Source organism: Penicillium roqueforti (genome assembly GCF_015533775.1).
Source record: "Penicillium roqueforti strain LCP96 04111 chromosome Unknown scaffold_23, whole genome shotgun sequence".
In the NCBI taxonomy this organism is placed as follows: Eukaryota; Fungi; Ascomycota; class Eurotiomycetes; order Eurotiales; family Aspergillaceae; genus Penicillium; species Penicillium roqueforti.
Genome location: NW_024067587.1, coordinates 87,833 through 106,093, shown reverse-complemented (window position 1 = coordinate 106,093; position 18,261 = coordinate 87,833). Strand labels below are relative to the sequence as shown.

Sequence of the window (18,261 nt, the reverse complement as noted above, 5' to 3'; positions counted from 1 at the left end):
AAATTCCCAATAGGTATTTTGCGGTGGGGAGTACCGGGCTCGCTGGCCCCCCCCCCCCCCCCCGGTGTCTCTTTCAAAAGCAAAAAAAAAATGCATGATGCTCCGCGCTAATAGCTGAAGACTTAGGGGAATTAAGGGAAAGAGAAATCGATATCATAGAGAGTAGCATTCCCAATGAACGACGTCCTCTCCGACCATCTCTGTCCATATTAAATATTTAGTACCACCTGAGAAGTATAAAAATGTAGTTGATTGTTTGATCTTCCTCTTCTTACTATTGGGCTTATTAGGCCAACTCGCATTCGATCAAGCTCTCGACACTGTCCAGCGGCGTCCAGATTTTAGCAATTCTGAGCCCAACCGGCTCAATAATTTGTGCCACTGCTGTTCAGTCCGCTCCTTAGCAGCAAGATCCACCATCATTATTAGGTCCAGAGAAGTAGCCTGCCAGTGGGCCCCAGTATTGGGAACAACGTTCTCATTGATCAGCAACTTGCTGTATCCGGGTGTCATGGCGGCGACCAATTGTGACAAGATTTTCTGGCATATCTCGTCGTTCCAGTCGTGCAGGACGGAGTGCAAGAAATATACTCGCGCGCCTTTGGATATGTCAGCTACTAGCTAACGCTCTATGTGTGTCAATCCACTCACCCTTGATGGGCTGTTCTTGGTAGAAGTCGTGGGCCATGGGCTTAATTGCCGGGTTCAGCGACTTGATATCATTCAAAACATGCGGTTGGTCTTGCAGGATCAATCTGCCCGGTGTGTTTGGCCACTTCGATACGAACTCGTCTAGATCGTGCCCTTTGTTTCCCCCAACGTCCACAATGAATACGTCTTCCTCGCCGGTCTTTGCTCCCTCAATGAGAGTTTGTACTGGGTAGAAATTTCCATCCATCCAGCTAGGTCTACCTTGGTGGTAGGCCGACATGAGATTGTTGAACTGAGCGCCGAGTTCAGGATAGTCGGGGTTCTTGCCGTTGAGGAATTCGAAGAAGGGATACTCGGTTTTGAACCCTAGAGTAAACGGACAGTCTGTACCATTGGTGGGACTTCGATAATTGTTTTTCTTGAGCCAGGTGGGCAGCACATTGATTGCTGGAAGGGTGCATCCATTACTGCCAGCGGAAATCAAATCAGTACACCAATATGGACGGGAGAACGCCTAGAGGTGGAACTACTTACATGCACGGCCAAGCATCATTGTACCGCTTAATAGCCAACGTGGTAGTTAGCCCGTTGCGGCCATACTCATCCATACCAGTTTCGACAAAGACACCCATTGTGGCGAGATGCTTCATGATACGACCTTTGAAATTATAAGCGTCATAATTATTTGACTTGGAAGTTATCACTGACCGAGAAGTTCGGGTTCCGCACCTGTTATTGCTGCGAGCTCTGCTACCGTTTTAGGCTTGTCAGTCTGCGCTAATATGCAGAAGATCCCCAGATCGATGCAGGTTTCAATGCCGGCAAACGCTGTGGGCTATTACGCATAAACAATCGAATAAGCATCCTTGGTTCCTGAACTAAGATCTCCGTTCTGACGTACCTGGGCCCAGCAGTATCGTAGCATGGTTTCCTGTGGCGTTTCCATTGCCTGTACGAGAGACCGGGCTGTCTCTAGCAGCTTCAGGCGCGCATCGGCGTTGCCCTTTCTGTAAGCCTGGGAATGAGATTCAATTTCCTTTTGCAAATGCACCAGTTTCTCGGGAGCGCTGGGTGTAGTGGCAACTTGGGGATGAATAGCAGGTCTGTTTGATAAACCGATGACTGTCATTTTGAACGTTGTCCGTGAACTTGGAACAAACACCTTGCACCGAGAGCAAATGGCAACATTAGAACGGAAGTATGAACTATCCCCAGCATCTGGCTAGATGAGGGGAATTGCTGTCTAAGAGCGATCATTTGTGACAAAAGTCCCGATAGCTAGGTATCTCATACTTAGATAAAAATGAGTCAACCTGCTGTGGGCCAATGCTATAAGAGGTTATCGCATTGTTATTGTTTATTGTATTCTTCATTTATTCGGCCTGAAAAATAATGGAGCCAGTCCAACTAAACCACTTATAGATGAGTGAACAGGGATTATCCCGTGTCTACTATTTAGTGTATGCGGGTCTACGATATAGGACGAAAACTTGTTCAATAGACTGGGATCCGCACACTAAACCCACTTGCAGTTACTGGATGGAGGCTTCGCAGGACCATGATGCATGTCGCTAATGCATTTTGCCCCGTAATTTACGCCAGAGCAGGCCAATTGAATCTTGTCAAGATTCTACTATAGTCACCCTCGGTTTCAATGCTGATGCAGATAGGGCAACAAAGGCCCAAGTGGCCAACTATTCTTGTACCTATATCAAAAGTGAGGGTGAATGACCGAATTTCTTGTCGGAGGTGATTTGGCTCTCCAATTGGACCACGGGAGCTATACCACTCCCTTCTATCAGTGAGTCGTCCGTGTCTACTGTCCACTTAAAGTTGGGTAGAAATATTGACGGGCCTTGTAATACATAACAAATATCATTATTCTTGTTTAGGACGGCGAGATGGCACGTAAGTTGCGTCGCGCCGAAACTGAGAACGTCGAGCTAGTCACTGGGAACCAAGGCGAGATGGTTCCAGACAATATACGCAAGAAGATTGACTATCTAGCGTCAAATGGCCACATCTTATCCGCGCTTTCCACTATCATGTCTTCACCGCGAGACTCAGCGTCTTTAGCAGTCTGTATCCATTCATCATACGCTGCGCGATGAACAGCCCTCGCAGCATCCTATGCATCGTTCAGGATCCATCCGTGAGAATCTGTATCAAGTGTGTTTTTTAGCCATAATTTTAGTTCTTAAACGGACTCAAAATCTTCGTAGTCTCGAGCATGCTGCTTTAATTCCGCTTCTACGGGAGAATACGGATATGAGCCTTCTAGGCCCAGTTTTTTCCAGCTAGTAAAAAGTTCAATCAATTCTTGGCGGACAGCAGCAGCGGAGTCGCTCTATATTATTTGGCTGTAGTGAAAGAGTCGGAAAGGAGTTGGGTCAAGTAATCTTACAGGGCGGAGTTTAGGAGTAAGGCCTGTTATGATTGTATTATATATCTGGTAGTAGATGGAATTATCTCTTAGTTCTCTTTCCTACTGCTTAGAAAGTTTAGGGTCATCTTGATCGTTCTCGGATGAATCTTTATTAGGAATAACTGGAAGTATAGCAAAATCGGGTATCTTATTGGTATAGATAAACGCGGGCTCGACGCTTATTGATTGCTAATCTATTAGGCTATTAATAATAGTTGGTTCGTTGGCTGAGACGAAGATATTCCTCTTATAGAAGTCTGGGTAGAGAAGAGCTCGTTTTCCCCTAGATTCCGGTTCTAGAAGACCGGTCTGCAATATGGCCCTATAAAGAAGACCTGTTCGAAGGGAACCTTAGATTTAGAGTCTAGAGGTATATCTGCGAAGTATAGACTCCTATAAGCTAGGAAGTCCAGAGAAGCTATCTTTCTTAATGTTAATGAAAGCGCTTTAGTATACAGTATATACTGTTCTGTATTCATTATAGGCTATACTTGGTATAGTTATATACCCGCTATATGCTCCTAGATGATATATTCAGTCCCAGTCGGATTAGAAGGATTATCGTTCTAGTCGAGAATTTTCGGGATAGGAAGTGAGATCTTAGACTATACTATAAGAGATATAATGCAGTAAGTATATCAGCTATATCCTGGTATACTAATAAGCCTTACAATAAGTTATTATTACAACTTCGGAGTTAGTTGTTAGCCCTAGCGGACTAGTAATACTCGTGGGTATCCTTACTATAATGCAAGGTCCATTGTCCATTATTAAAAGAAAAACTCGACTGAATCCACCTTCGCGCTTCTTATATTTGATAATTTTAGTTGCTCCTAGGCATATGCGAATGGCCCGCTCACATAGCGCTGAGAAGTCAAACGCAATATAGCGCGAGTCTCACTCGAGGTTATCCCGATTGAGCCATCTTCTACCAGTGTACGAATGCGGATCATCGCCTTTCAAAGTCCCTAAACAATTGCAGGGAATTCAGGTTACTACTAACGAAGAGTCGGCTGTTGCGAATCTGTTCCTGGGGATGAGCTGCGGGGCCTGGGATGGGGCACAGGGGCGTTGGTTTTGTTTCCTATGTCAGATAATGGTCGAATGGAGTAATGGAGGCAATGCCGAGTGATTGACGAGGGAAAACCGAACCGTCGCCAGACTCGGAGCATATTGGCTAGCTGGTCTTTCTTTTCTTGGGTTCAAGGTTGGATGCTATTCAAATCTACACCGCCTGGCACGCGCCTGTATGACGCGATCTTAAAGCCGATGCTATAACGTCGCTGTGACACGTTGTCTTGTTATTCTCAACCCTGGATGAGTATGATCGGATATAGAAAAACTAAAGGCAAGTTCCATTTGGATAACCTTGAGAAATCAATTGCCGCTGGTCATATCTTAGCATCATCCGCCACAAGAATTCGGATACATTTCACAAACCACTTTTAGATCTGATCTCCTTTCGTGCTCAGAGCGAGAACCTCTGTACAAAGCTTATTCAAAGCTCGTATGAATTTATGGAGGCTGGAAGATTGTCCCCCACTCGATTGGGGCACATGGAGAGGCACGAGTTTTCATTGCGGTATACTCCATACTTGAGTGGTCGTCCTCGCAGATCTAGATCTTCAAGAGCCTAGGCTCCCAAAACAAGGAACCCAAAGCCAGCTCTAACAATTCATTTTCAGTAAGTGTCCCACACAGGGACTTTAGGACCAAATAGACCGAAGGATCTTGAATTTGCACACTCCAATTACCTACGCATATCTCTCCTCAGTCCGACCTCGGGAGATCCTCGGGGCGGTTACAATGAGTCACCGTCTAGTAGACGGCGTCTACGGTACCGCGACTTATCCACCGCGCATCTACGGGCCGCCAGCCTCGGTCCTCGGCATAGTACCAAAGGGCCACGAGTGGATCATTGAGCAAATCCCTTCGGTGGATGGCGAGAATAAAAGTAAAACGGTTCAATTATATCATTGCTCTATTTTAAGAGTGAAACAGCAAAAAAGGAGTTGAACGCGCGCGAACGGAGTACGATCGTTCGGGGCATATTGAAGCCCATCGATACTCAGTATCTGATTTTCTCATGATTACAGCAAGTGTGGCCAAACCGAGGCGGCTGGCGGCGCCACCCATTGTCCGGTTTGAGACGGGATAATCACTCGTTCGACTAATAACTGTACACGTTGAAGAATATCATTGGGTAATTGTAAGATTTTGACCGCTCAACTGGCAAAACTGAGAACTCGTCGGGTCATAAAGAATCACGAGAACAGGCCAAGAGACACTGAAGAGGTATGGACTCCCAAAACGCCGAAGATTGACAAGAACGAATATAACAAAACAAGTTTGTAATTACTCGCACCAAAGTCAGCATCGTAATTTCAGCATATCATTGATGATGGGATCATGTTGACCAGACAATGTCACAATGGCACTCTCGCCACATTACAAATATCGGTAGAGTGACAGTGAGGACTCTCCACCTTGGAAATTTTCCGTCACTTATACAAACGGAATTAATTCACACCTTTTAAGAACTCCCCTGTTCATGCTTAAGGGTATACTCCGTCGTGACCCGAATAGCCATGGGGTCATGCTGTCCATCACTAACTCCCAGGCCCTGATTTCCCTCAAGAATATACTCCTCACTTTCCGCCCCGGAAGCGCGTCTCGCCTTATTTGCATTCAGGACACTGTCCAGCTCAAACCCGCCACTCTTCCGAGACCGCGACGAAACAAACGTCTTCGTCTTCCCGGAAGTTCCATTGCACGCATCACTGTTGTAGTAGTGGCTCTTAGAGTTCTTGCGGTTCGTCGAGCCCAGCCAGCGCGTGTTGCGGAAGAGCGGTTTGATGCCGGGTAGGGAGACGACGATGGCTGCGACGAAGCATTCGCGGTCTGCCCAGCCAAGTGCTGTGCCGAGGTTTGTGATCGATGAAAGTGAGTAGTAGGCGCGTAGAATCGTGCAGATCATAATGAAGACTCCCGAGGAGAACATCACAACCAGGATTATTTTGCGTTCGATTGGGATTTGAAGTTTGGCGAGGATTGGGATTGGGATGAGGAGTATGCAGGTGTCGGATCTGTTTATCATAGTGTTAGTATGGGGTTCTGGGCTCTGGGGCCTTTTGGAGGTGACTTGCACTACGTTGAAGACGGCGATGACAATGTAAAGAGGTCCGCGGAGAGTGCAGTTGTCTGTTTCGGTTAGTTGGCTGTCGGGTGAATAACTATCGAGACTTGCCTCCTGCGTAGGGTTTGATTTGCCAATTTCGCTCAACTGGCCTGCAGATACAGACATGCGTCAAGAGGCAAATCAACCAGGTAATCAGGCAAAATGCTGCAGTTGCTGTAACTAGGTGACGGTGCCAGGTTCCGTGTCTGTGAAGTCTTAGATATGCTCAATAGACCGTTGATGGGTGACAAGTTGACATACGTGAGTTTCCAGTAAAGACATAGAAGAACACCCTTTAGACACCAAATATAGCAGATGTACCATATCCAGTTCATGAAAGCCAGCTTCGATCCGAGGATCATATCAGATATTTTGCTGTCTGGGACAAGCATAGCTGTTTGCTCGTCTAGTCCGATGTTGTTTCCATACACCCCTATCTCAACGTTAGCTGTGTTGTAAGGGGTAATTATCGTTGGTATTTACCCAGCAGATAGATGATAGCAGTCATCGTGGTCCAAAATAGCTGCCATGACACTGTTAAAACAAACCTAGTGAAGCTTGGGGAAACTGAACATACCATGCCAGCAACAGCAAAAGCATCATCCAGCTGGAGCCCGCGAAGGCCTCCTATATTTAGTCGGGCAAATAGCCGGACTAAGAGGAAGAGCATGCCAATTCCATATTCAGTGAAAGTCTCGACTGTCAAGGCATCGGCGGACATGGTGAAAATTCAAAACAATGACAATGTCCGTTCGTGACAAAAGCAATCTTGGATGCCTTGACAATAAGATATAACACTATGGAGAAAGGATCTCCCGATATTAATTTCAATTGATCAGAAACGGTGCGATCAGACTGGATCTATCACCTCCAGCTTCTTACTACAACATAAGCCTCGCTAGGTATCTTCGCTCCGATCTACTTCAAGATCAGGCCAAAGGTCTATGAAACACATCCGTTGTAGGATCAGTCTCTCTGCTGTTCAGTTCACCAAACTCGAGGGATTTGTCGCTAGCATAAGGTATCGTCGGCAAGTGATAGATAATCTCGCTGCTTATAATCACTCTGATGTCGCGGTGATTAGGGACACTACTACTCTGTACAACATGCCGATATTTTCCGCAATCGTGTGGCACATTCCTAAAAAAGATTTGACAGGGATTTGTGCAAGGATTTTAGCAAGGATTTTAGATTTTTCTGACAGTAATACCCTTGTCTAAGTCTAAGATGGCACCAAATTTACTGCAGGTGTAATGGGACGGGAACTACGGAGTACGGAGTATTGCCCCGCGACAAAGGACTGAGTTGTGGATTCAAGGACTTCGATTGTCCCGATTTCAAGAATAGAGATCCAAAGGATAGCCGTGCATCTGGGGCATATCTGATTTACTCCAAGTCAAGTATTGAACAGCTTATACCTCATCTCTCAAATATGAAGAATCCAACGAGGGGAGCTGTCAAAAAACCGAATGTTACCTGACAAATAATAGGGCTGATCTTTTCAGGAGCCCGGACATTGCCCGGACTGACTCCGTGAGAGATTATTAGCTCAAGAAATAATTAGAGCTGTGGAGATTGATGGCAAAGACAATCACAACCCGGTACGGATTCATTGCTACACAGCCATCCGAAGAACCTACGAATGATATAAGAGTTCTCCCAAGTAGCTTGATTTGAAACTCATGGAAATCAAGAAATCTCTGGGAAATGACCAAAGTCGCATTAATCACAGGAGGAGGTGTGATGAGCCCCCGCATAAAACTCACGAATGCAAAAAGAGGCTAAACTTAACTAAATACACAGCCAGTGGAATGGGCCTGGCCGTGGCCAACGCTCTATCCCTACGCGAAGACTGGGAAATCCACATCCTCGACATCAACTCGGAGCGAGGAGCCCATACAGCAAAAGAACTACCCCGGACAATATTCCATCACGCCAATGTGACCAAATACAGCGACCTTGCAGCCGCGTTTCAGGACATGTTCCAGCGGCATAGCAAGCTGGACTTTGTATTCGCAAACGCAGGTGTCATTGAACGCACCAACTTCTACTCCACGTCACAAGCAGAGAACAGCAGGGATGTGTGTCCACCGCCGGAGCCGGACCTGCTCTCGATCGACGCTGATTTGAAGGGTGTCATCTTCACGGCTTACCTGGCCCAGCATTATTTCCATCACTCGTCTCACAGAGGCCGAGACTCGAGCTTGGTTATGACTGCTAGCTGTGGTGGGTTGTATCCGTCTTTCTATTCGCCGCTGTACTCTGCGGCCAAATGTGAGTTCTCCACCTAATTTGTACAGTATCCATGTACTCCGTATCCCCGCGTACTATTGTACCGTCATATGATATCGATGTGATCTGTTGGCTGCGATCTCATATCATCTACAATGTTATTTCTTATTCTGCTGAAACGACCGAAACTAACACAATACAGTCGGCGTAGTAGGATTCATGCGATCGATATCGCGACACTTCCACGCAAGCGGAATCCGCGTCAACGCCATCTGCCCAGGAATCGTACGCACTAATCTAGTCGACTCGACGGGCTGGGACAGTTTTCCGCCTGGTCGGTTCATCGATGTGGAAACGATCGCCCGGCTAGTGCTCCAGCTCGTGGATGGTGGTGAACCCGCGGGCCGGGGACTGACTGATACACCCGGCAGGCATCTGCCCCTGGAGGAGTTGTACGGAGTTGCAGTGGAGATCTCGGATAGCGGGTTTTATTTCCGGGATCAGCATGTCTTTTGTGATTATGGTATGCGTGAGGTGATGGAGGCGACGGTGGTCGAAAACCAAGTGGGTGCTGTTCTCAATTGTTAGATGGCGGAACTGGTTCCGTATGGAGATATAATATATCATGTCGTATGTTGCAAGATCATCGGTACCACTTAGGCAAAATTGGTTAGCCTTGTAAGTTGTTATTGGTGCTGGTGTTTAGATCTCTGCGATAATTACATAATTATCCCCGTTACGATGTTGGAGTCTTCGGGCTTGTCTGTCATCTTTCTTTTGAGCTTCCTATTTTGGAGATTCATTATGACAGAACAAAATAGGCCAAGTTTCAATGAAATACAGTCAGAAAAGGGGAAATTCTACAGAAATGGCCCCCAACGAGAAACACGAACAGAAAAATACACGGGAAATACTCCACTTATACTTGCAGGGGTTTAAGCGAGTCATCGATTTGGAACCTCCTTTGCGGATTTATTTCTCGATCACATGGACCAATCAAGTAGTGAACGCGAGATTGAACTCGATCGACTCTCGTCCAGTTTATGTTTTCTAACCATAAATGGCATGGACGGGCCGTCCGGGACGAGCGCCACTTCCTTGAAGGGTCACTTTTACAGGGGCCAAGTCACGAGCAGAGCGTTGAAGCGGGAAAAAACACGGGCCAGTACCGATGAGAGTGGATTTCGATTTCTCAGGGCAAGAGCGGCAGCACCATTTACGAGCTCTCACTCAGATATTACATGTGATAGATCACATTTTCCGCCGTTGGAGACCCACGCGGAAGAGAAGACCCCTGTTGCCGCGGACAAGACGAATGCGACAATACGGAGTCGAACAAAGCTATTATTGGCTCGCTTGGGCTTTGAGCTTGGGGGTGAAGATCGTCGCAGACCGTGCTAGTGGTGGAGCCTATCTGTACTTTTTTATGACGCTTGGCCCGTTAGGGCAGTAGTACTCCGTGGGTCGGGCTAGAATAGATGAAATGCACTGTATTATTTCCTACAGGTAACTCTTCCGATATGCTCACGGAATAGCATCCGGAAGCCCAGAGTCTTCCCCGTGCATGATACGAAACAGTGGCTCCCAGACCGTGACAGCCCGCTTGGTGATATGGCCATTTCCAGGTTCAGGCATCTGGTAGTAGATCAGCTTGTCGGCTGAACACTCTAACAGCTGACCCGACAGGCCGGTCGAGTCTTCTAGGAAGGTTTCGTAGCCTTTGAGAATGGTCTGCACAGAGGTGAGACTAATTTCAAAGTGATGTCAGTGTTCTGCAATGTTCAAGAGCAACACAAAATCTTACCATTCAGGCGTGACAGCGGCAATCATCTCGGGTGGCACAATAGGCGTGCTCACAATCCCCGGCATGACACAATTGATGAAAATATTCTCCTTTTGCTTCAGCAATGGGGCAACACCCCGTATAAAGTGGTTTACCGCAGCCTTGGAGCCACAATATACCGGATACGACTCGTGGGGAAAGATCGCGCCAATACTACCCGTGACAACAATACGACCACCAGGCTGCGGGTTATGGCGCATGAAATGGATTGCCAGCTGGGTCCCATACACAACGCCTTTGTAGTTGATATCCACGACAGACAGGTCCGGTGCCGGCGGGATGTTGTCGATGCTGTTGGTCTTCGCGTCGTAGATGTAGATAGAAGATGTATCGACAATACCGGCATTGGCACATAAAGCATCAATACGCCCCCAGAGGTGATACACTTTGCTGAATACACTCGCGTATTCTTCGTAGTTGGAGACATCAGCGGCGAAGAAATGCGCTCTGTCTTGCGGTAGGTCTTTTAGGAGGGCTTCACCGGCCTCCTGGCGCCGACCTACACAAGCAACCTTCCATCCTTTTGTGCAGAGGTCCTTGGCGAGATCAACTCCCATTCCAGACTGTACGGATCTTTGTCAGTGACTGATAGCGGGTCCTGTGTAGTTGGTTTCGTACTGACAGTGGCCCCTGCGACAATAGCAACCCGTGTTTCAATATGTGAACCCATCATACGAGCTGAGATGCGATAACGTTTGAGAGTTAATGAGGAAAGAATAACTTTTATCGAGGATAAAAGAAACGAAAGTCTACCGGATCATAGTGTACGACTTAATGCTCGGGGGTTTTTCCTCATACTGTAGTGGATCCTAAGCCGTTGGGAAGCCCCTCTCCTCTTCATATAACTAAAGTATGGTTGAAGTTAATTGTTAAAATTGTTTATATTTCCTTTCCCCCCTTTTCCACCCATTGCATTATTGTATTGCAGCATGGCTGTGGACTCAGAAAAGGGTTCGGTGCAGGCTGGTTCTCCAACGGAGACACCAAGCTCACCTTCGATTTCCAATGAAATAACTGAGCCAGTTGTCACTTTAAAGACATGGATTGTCTCTTCGGTATGCATATGACAAGTCTACTATGGTGTGCATGCTAATCGCGCATAGATTCTTTCTTGCGGTTATGGCCTTTCTTTCTGGCCTATTCCCGTTGTTGCGGCAATTGGCAGCATGGTCTCTGCTGACATGGGTGATCCGACTGGATATATCTGGTTTATCCCAGTGTGTAAAGATGATTCAAACGATCCAATGGAAAGTACTAATCCAATTACAGGCTTGGACTATCTCGATCACCTGCGCTTTCTTGATCTTGTATGTTTATAAGATATATCTTCAAAGTCCAAAACTAATTAGATTTCACAGTGGCCCGAATACTGATCTTTTAGGTCGGCGTTGGTTCTTGGTGTTGGGCAATCTGGTAATTCGATCATTGCAACCAAATACATGGCGCGTCTAAACATTCCTTTAGGTATGCTTCGTCGGTCATATTGTGGTAGCATCAGCAAAGAACACCAACCAAATCATTGCCGGGCTCGTTATATCTGGTTTCGGCGGTGCAAACTGTCAGGTATGAGCCCGATTATACCCATCTCTCCTCAAGTGGACCAGCTAAAAGATCATTCATCATATAGATGGCTGCATTCGCGCTGCCAGAACTCCTCCCCAATAAATGGCGACACATCGGAGTCGTGATCGCCGATTTCACAGTCTATATAGCCGTCATTGTCGCACCAGTAACAGCCCGCTACGGCTACGAGCTTGGAACCTGGGCCTGGAACTTCTGGGGCGTGGCCATCTTCCAAGGTCTATCATTCCTCGGCCTGTTATTCCTCTACCACCCGCCCAAGCACCCGTAAGCAAGCTTCCAAGCCTAAATCCAGTGAAACCAACCAAACTAACCACACACCCAGCCTCGGCATCCCGTACAAAGAAGCCTTCAAATCCCTCGACTACCTAGGCGCCTTCCTCTTCATCGGCGGCGCAGTCCCCTTCCTAATGGGCATTGTCTGGGCCGGCGTGTACGACTCAAACGACGTCCACGTCGTTGCCCCCCTCGTCGTCGGCGCGGCTGTGCTCATCTGCTTCGCGCTGTGGGAATCCTTTGGCAAGCTGAAATACCCGCTGACGCCCACCTATATCTTCGCTAGCTCGTGGGGCCGCGACTTCACTGCGCCTGTCATTGCGCTCGGCGTCGTCAATATGTTCTACTACTCGTCTAGCATCCTGTGGCCGCAGATGATCACAGTGTTCTACACGAATGGCGGCGCGGACTGGAAGTACTCTGTCATTCTGTCGTTGCCGCAGGGATTCGCTATTTTCTTCGGTGCTATCCTTCTCACCTGCTTTGGTAGTAAGCTGCGGCATTGGCACTGGCAGCTTACCGGGTCGGTGTTTGTTATGGTTGTTTTTGGCTCGTTGCTTGGTATTGTTACGCCGACTAATAAGGGGACTATGATTGCTTTCATCTTCCTCTCTCAGGCTGGGTTTGGGTGGGCTCTTTATTTGAGTATTGCGATTACGCAGATGGGTGTTGAGCATAAGAATCTCGGTGTTAGTGGTGGTATATCGGGGTGCATTCGCTTTGCTGCTGGAGCTGGTACGTTTTGACTTTATTACTCTGTCGTGTTGGATCATGCTAATCCTCGCCTTTAGTTGCGACCTCAATCTACCAAACAGTCTACAGTAACACTCTGGCGAAATATACGGCTATATATGTCCCTTCCGCTGCGATCTCCGCAGGACTGCCGGAGTCGAAGGTCGCAGACTTATTGGCTGTGGTATCTCAAGGTGCCGCGGCAATGAAATCATATAGTCCTGCCGTGGTGACAGCAGCAGAGGCGGCTCTTAGTCAGGCCTACTGTAAAGCGATGTTGTAAGCACACATACTCACATATCTCTTACCCGCACTCTTCGCAGGAAACAGTAGGAAAGAATTGTTTCTAATGGTTTCTTCCAGTGTTGTGGCTATGGTATCGATGGCGTTTGGCATCCTGGGTCTTGCTGCTTGTCTATGCTGCAAGGATGTCGATTCAAAGATGACCAACAAAGTGAGTGACGTCATTTTCTACTCGGGGATATATCACCGAGAAACTAATGGGCTTCTTTTCTTTAGATCGAGGTGTATCTTGAGAACACAGATCTTTCGGAGCGAAACAAGTATCATTAGATTCAACTGTTTGAGCGCTAATATGCTAGTGAAATAATGTGCCGTCTAGCAAAACAACTCAGCATAGCTTTTGAGACAAATGCATTCAGCCCACCATATTAAGGAGAGGTCAGAGGGCAATTTAACACCATTACTTGATAAAAGCAATCCCTTCGTTTTTTTATCTTCGTTCAAAGAGATCCAGTTACATTGATTGCTGCTAGACAAAAGACTAGAGATCATGGCTAAAAGATACACCTACGGCATAAAATTGATATTTGTGTCATCCAGTCTGATTCATTCTCTACTTCTCGGAGCCATTTGAACACCATCATCCCTAGATCGAATAGTGTACGATCTTCACAAGAGGGCAGCAAAGTGGTGATGTCTTTCGCCAGGCAATTGATGATTGGCGACCATATCGGGATTTGGGTTTCTGTATGCGGGTAACATCGAGCCCTCGACCCAGTCCAGGAACCCCAATCAGGATGGGAAAACGATTAAAGAAGGATCACGGGCAGCAAGAGGAGTGCATCCATTTCGATGGCATTCGCGACGGGGTAGATTCCATTAGCAAGAACGGATTCCTGGTCATACTCATACGGCATTGCCTACTCGCGTTGTGTGCGACGTCAACCAGAAATAAGCTCATTGGGTTGAACCAAGAGCTTTTCACACTGGGTAGTGCAGAGACGAAAGAATAGATCCACGGTGGGACGGCCGCCTTCCATGGGGGAAAGGCGCTGGCTGTTGTGTCAAGTGAAGATATGGAATATGGACCTCAGTCCAGATAGTGGCAGCATTCATTACCAGTTGACGTCGCTGAGCTGGAGCTTGCGGGAACGGAAGGCGGACCGGTTCGCGCCGGCCTTGTCCATCCGCTGGCTGGCGGGGGTGCGCTTTTCTTGGGTTGCTGCTTTGGTATGTCTCAGTTGGGGCTTATTCGGGTTAACTAGGGGATACTGCTCACTCTCGGTGGGTTCGGGTTCGGTCGACGCCTCGTAATTCAGGACCAGGTTCTTGATGCGCTGCTGTTCTTCCCGATCGGCTTGTTGCTGGCTCCGCATGGCAATAGCAAAGGTCGAGTCCGACGGGAGATCAATGGTGCGGGTCTAGATATGATTAGCAATCGGCATAATATTGCGAACGCGGATGGAAAATACTACCTGTTGCTTGTTTCCTTTCTTTGTCATCAGGGAAAAGGCCATTGTCTTAGGCGCAACTGGTTCTGCCGGTACTGGCTCAGGGCTAGACTCGCTGGGCATGTTTTCCCGGGGACGTTTCATGGGAAGAGGGATATCAAAGACAGTCTTGCGTTCAAACCGTCTCGAGTCCATGCTTTCGGCCATCATTTTTTCGAATTCTCGATCAAATTCAGCCTCGGTTACTGGGTCGCGCTCCTCTTCCTGTCTGGTGACAACGATTTGTTCGTCCTCGGACTCGCTATCGCTGTCGTCATTGGCCTCCGGGTTGGGTCCAGACACCTTCAACGGGTTAAACGGGTTAATGGGTCGTACTTCATGTAGATGAGATGGGGGACCTACTTCGGCCTCATCGCTGGATTCCTGGTCCTCGTCTATTTCGGGAATAGCATCCTCCTCAAGATCCTCGTCAGAAGAGCTGCTCTCTGCGTCTTCTTCGTCGGCTTCGACGGGTCTCTCGGAATCCTGTACGTTGTAGTTCAAGGCAACAGCTTCGCTGAAAATCCGGGTCGCTTCTTCACCCTCGGTAGCAAGCTTCCACTGCGGGCGAATAGAGTGGTATGTATCCTGGACAAGGAAGTCGACATCCATGGGCAACGGATCCTTGGTAAATAAGTAGTATTGCAAGAAGGCAAGGAAGAAATCCAATTTCTTCTTGGCAGAGCCACGGTCAAAGCAGTGGCCACACGTGTCAAGAAGGGTGCATGCCAGGCGCAAGCGGAAGTAGTCGTCTGGCAAGTCTAGCATACTGATCTTTCCACGGGCCGGAGTCCCACCCTCATGGCCAAAGGTGATAATGCGGTACAGGGTATCGAATATCACCGGGGAATCAATCATCTTGTAGTTGTAGAGCTCACCTAGATATTTGATTTCTGCAATACGCTTCTGGTTAAATTTGAAGTCATTCTGCTCGAGGCCAAGCGTGACCTGCTCCAGGACATTGTCGACGATTCCGATCACGAAATCCTGGTGGTACCGGTACAAAGCACTGACAAGAATTGCCAGAAGGTGAATGCTGCCATATTTCACTTTCACCGGTTTGCTGAACACACGTTCTAGGATCTCAACGACCTCTTGCTCCTCCCAGTGAAGTTTGCGGATGGATTTCAAGATCTTGGTGTAATTCCGCTTGTTCATATCCAGGTAGATTAGTCGGCGGATGTACTGCTCCATGGGGGTACGTTCCTTCTGCTGGATCGCTGGGCGCGGTGGGGGGTCAACATAGTAGATGGCATTTTCGATAACCATCCGCTCCTGCTGGGCCAGATGTTGCACGGTCTTCTTGCGACTCAAGGTCTCGAGGAAAGAAGCCATCCGGGGTGACGATTCGGGATTGCGCAGGAGATAACGGCCGCAATTCTCCAGCAAATGGCCGATGATTTCAATGTTCATGCGCGAAAATTCGTCAAGCGAAACCTTGAAACAATGGAAGATAATATGCTCCGGAACGACACCGAACTTGGTCAGTTCAGCTAGGTAGCGAACATTGCTCATGCGTACTTGACCGAGGAATTCCTTGGACTTTCGCCGCTGCAGACTTCGAAATTCTTCATCGAGGTACGTGGTCAGTCCCTGTGGAATATCTGGCAGGTATTGTCCAAGCGTTGCTACCAGGCGAGAATACAGTGGCAAAAGATCGATGCGACCCTTGGGGATGTCCGACACAGCTTTGATAAGCCTGTTTCGTGATGCTTTGGAGTTGACCCAGCAGAAATCCAGGGCAAACTGGTCGACTTGATCTTTGGTTTGCAATTCGGGGAGCTTGGCAAGAAGGGAGTCCACCTGAGCACCCACAGTCTTGCTGGCAATGGCAGTTGACTGGTCATCAGCCTCCGCAGCGGCCTTCTCGTCCGAAGGCTCTCCAGAATCGGCGGTTTCACCATCTGGCTTCTTTTTACCAGACTCCTCGCCTTCACTCTTCTTCTTTTTGCCATCCTCGAGTAAAACCGCAGGTACCTTGCCCTTCAGATCGACCAGATTCTCATAGAAACGTCTTTCCTCCTCGTCTTCCCAAATCCCAGCGCCTTCACCTTGGCCTCGTAAGTAATCAGTAGTCTTCACAAGGCCAATACCACCACTGGCAGAAGCATCGGTGGGTTCCTTCTCGGCTAGATCAGGCATGTCGGTTCCCAAAGCCTCACAGAGCACCTGCGTATTGGCCACGAGCTTTTCCAGGACCTTGGACTGCTTCTCAAAATTGGCCTGGCGGTCCTCGAAGATCTCACCACTCTTCACGTACGCTTCGGCATTACGGCGGTTTTGCTGTGCCAGCGCTCTCTGGTCTCGAACCACGTGAGCCTTCACATCCTCAAGGTACCGGTTCAAGATATTTCTGAACCGCTGCTGGATTTTTTCTGGAGTCAGGGGCAAATCGGTCTCCGAGGACCCATTGGTCTCCGTAGTCTGCGCCTCTGCGCCAGAGATTGTAGTAGCGCCATCCGCCTCAACGGTTTTCCTGCCATCTTCAGCAAGCTTCGAGCCGACGATATCCCAGCTAAAGCTCTTCACAAACAAGACAGCAAGGGGCAGGTTTGTATGATCACGGTCATGACCGAGCAATTCCTTCAGAACCTCCAATGGGAACGGGTCAGCCTGTTTGTCCTGGTCCTTCGCGCCCGCGGCGGGGGTCTTGGCCTTCAGCGGCGTATCGGACGGTTTGTTCCCAATCCCAACTGCTCCCTCCTTGCCCTTCGCACCCAGTTCCTCAGGTCGCTCGACGTCATCGAGAGTCTTCAGCACATTGACCAGCCAAAGCTCCGTAACCACGCGGAGAAGAACGCGGTGTCGAGACAGGCGGTCTTTCTCTTCGCGTTCACGAATCTCCTGACTGAGCGCTTTGAGCTGCGCTTTATCCGGTGTACTCAGTCCGCGGCCGAGCAGCCAGCCGATCTGTCGTGTGAATTCCCAAGGCCCAAAACGCTGGTGAAGCGCGCTCACAACCTCGACTCCAGCGGCAATTTCACCGGGGGATTTGAGCTTGCAGAGTCCTTCGTAGCAGGCGGAAATGATCTCGGAAAGGTATTTGTGGAGCGAGAGGGAACGGATGTCGGCGAGGAAAGTAGAAAGGGCGGAGGCACTGATGCCGGTGCGTAGACGTTTGATGAATGCGGTGTTCTTCTTGAGCGCGGAGTCAAGGGACTTGCTAGTGGGGAATACATCTAGTTGCAAGTGGTTAGCATCATCTCGAAGGTGGGCTGCAATGGCATTTCGTCATAAAGGGAGTCAGATGGGATTTTACCAGATTCGCCTGCCCAGGCTCGCTCGTTCAGGTCGCGAAGCTCCCCTGCAATAAAAACGCGACATGTCAGTCAATATCTCCAAGGTGAGGTGTGGTAGCCCGTACTTTTACGTTGGCGATCCATGGCTACAAGCTCAATCGTGGGGTCCTTTCTGAATGTCCGAGAGGAAAGCGCATAAGTGACGTGAATGCCACATTGGGGTAAAAGGAGATAATAAGAGAACAGCACCAAGCTCAAAGCTTTGAAGTGAAGCGAAGCCGGTCGAAGGTCTAAAAGTCCAAAGGTCTAAAGGCGGAGAGCGGAGGTGAAGGCGGACTTTTATTTGCTTATCCACCACTTGTGCGATAACT

At 48.4% G+C, this 18,261-nt stretch overlaps 6 protein-coding genes across 6 annotated transcripts; 2 read left to right on the top strand and 4 right to left on the bottom strand.

Moving 5' to 3' along the window:
• Window positions 1–306: 306 nt before the first annotated feature.
• LCP9604111_7412 (uncharacterized protein) lies at window positions 307–1,780 on the bottom strand (the record flags this gene model as incomplete). Its single annotated transcript, XM_039075442.1, has 5 exons — window positions 307–599; window positions 652–1,118; window positions 1,186–1,309; window positions 1,360–1,486; window positions 1,553–1,780. 5 exons carry the CDS (start codon window positions 1,778–1,780, stop codon window positions 307–309), a joined length of 1,239 nt encoding a protein of 412 aa, XP_038926529.1.
• Window positions 1,781–5,609: 3,829 nt separating this feature from the next.
• LCP9604111_7411 (uncharacterized protein) lies at window positions 5,610–6,975 on the bottom strand (the record flags this gene model as incomplete). The annotated part of the gene is made up of 4 exons (XM_039075441.1): window positions 5,610–6,277; window positions 6,379–6,687; window positions 6,738–6,777; window positions 6,832–6,975. The coding sequence occupies 4 exons, from the start codon at window positions 6,973–6,975 to the stop codon at window positions 5,610–5,612; spliced, it is 1,161 nt and encodes a 386-aa protein (XP_038926528.1).
• Window positions 6,976–7,961: 986 nt separating this feature from the next.
• On the top strand, window positions 7,962–9,074 carry LCP9604111_7410 (uncharacterized protein; the record flags this gene model as incomplete). The annotated part of the gene is made up of 3 exons (XM_039075440.1): window positions 7,962–7,992; window positions 8,058–8,528; window positions 8,689–9,074. 3 exons carry the CDS (start codon window positions 7,962–7,964, stop codon window positions 9,072–9,074), a joined length of 888 nt encoding a protein of 295 aa, XP_038926527.1.
• A 936-nt stretch (window positions 9,075–10,010) lies between these two features.
• Window positions 10,011–11,002, bottom strand: LCP9604111_7409 (SDR family oxidoreductase; the record flags this gene model as incomplete). The annotated part of the gene is made up of 3 exons (XM_039075438.1): window positions 10,011–10,233; window positions 10,291–10,892; window positions 10,952–11,002. The coding sequence occupies 3 exons, from the start codon at window positions 11,000–11,002 to the stop codon at window positions 10,011–10,013; spliced, it is 876 nt and encodes a 291-aa protein (XP_038926526.1).
• A 256-nt stretch (window positions 11,003–11,258) lies between these two features.
• LCP9604111_7408 (uncharacterized protein) lies at window positions 11,259–13,491 on the top strand (the record flags this gene model as incomplete). The annotated part of the gene is made up of 10 exons (XM_039075437.1): window positions 11,259–11,384; window positions 11,433–11,546; window positions 11,599–11,636; window positions 11,688–11,742; window positions 11,794–11,892; window positions 11,957–12,177; window positions 12,236–12,921; window positions 12,978–13,197; window positions 13,282–13,372; window positions 13,438–13,491. The coding sequence occupies 10 exons, from the start codon at window positions 11,259–11,261 to the stop codon at window positions 13,489–13,491; spliced, it is 1,704 nt and encodes a 567-aa protein (XP_038926525.1).
• Window positions 13,492–14,276: 785 nt separating this feature from the next.
• LCP9604111_7407 (regulator of nonsense transcripts 2) lies at window positions 14,277–18,034 on the bottom strand (the record flags this gene model as incomplete). The annotated part of the gene is made up of 6 exons (XM_039075436.1): window positions 14,277–14,386; window positions 14,441–14,582; window positions 14,637–14,954; window positions 15,015–17,830; window positions 17,911–17,955; window positions 18,016–18,034. The coding sequence occupies 6 exons, from the start codon at window positions 18,032–18,034 to the stop codon at window positions 14,277–14,279; spliced, it is 3,450 nt and encodes a 1,149-aa protein (XP_038926524.1).
• Window positions 18,035–18,261: the final 227 nt, after the last annotated feature.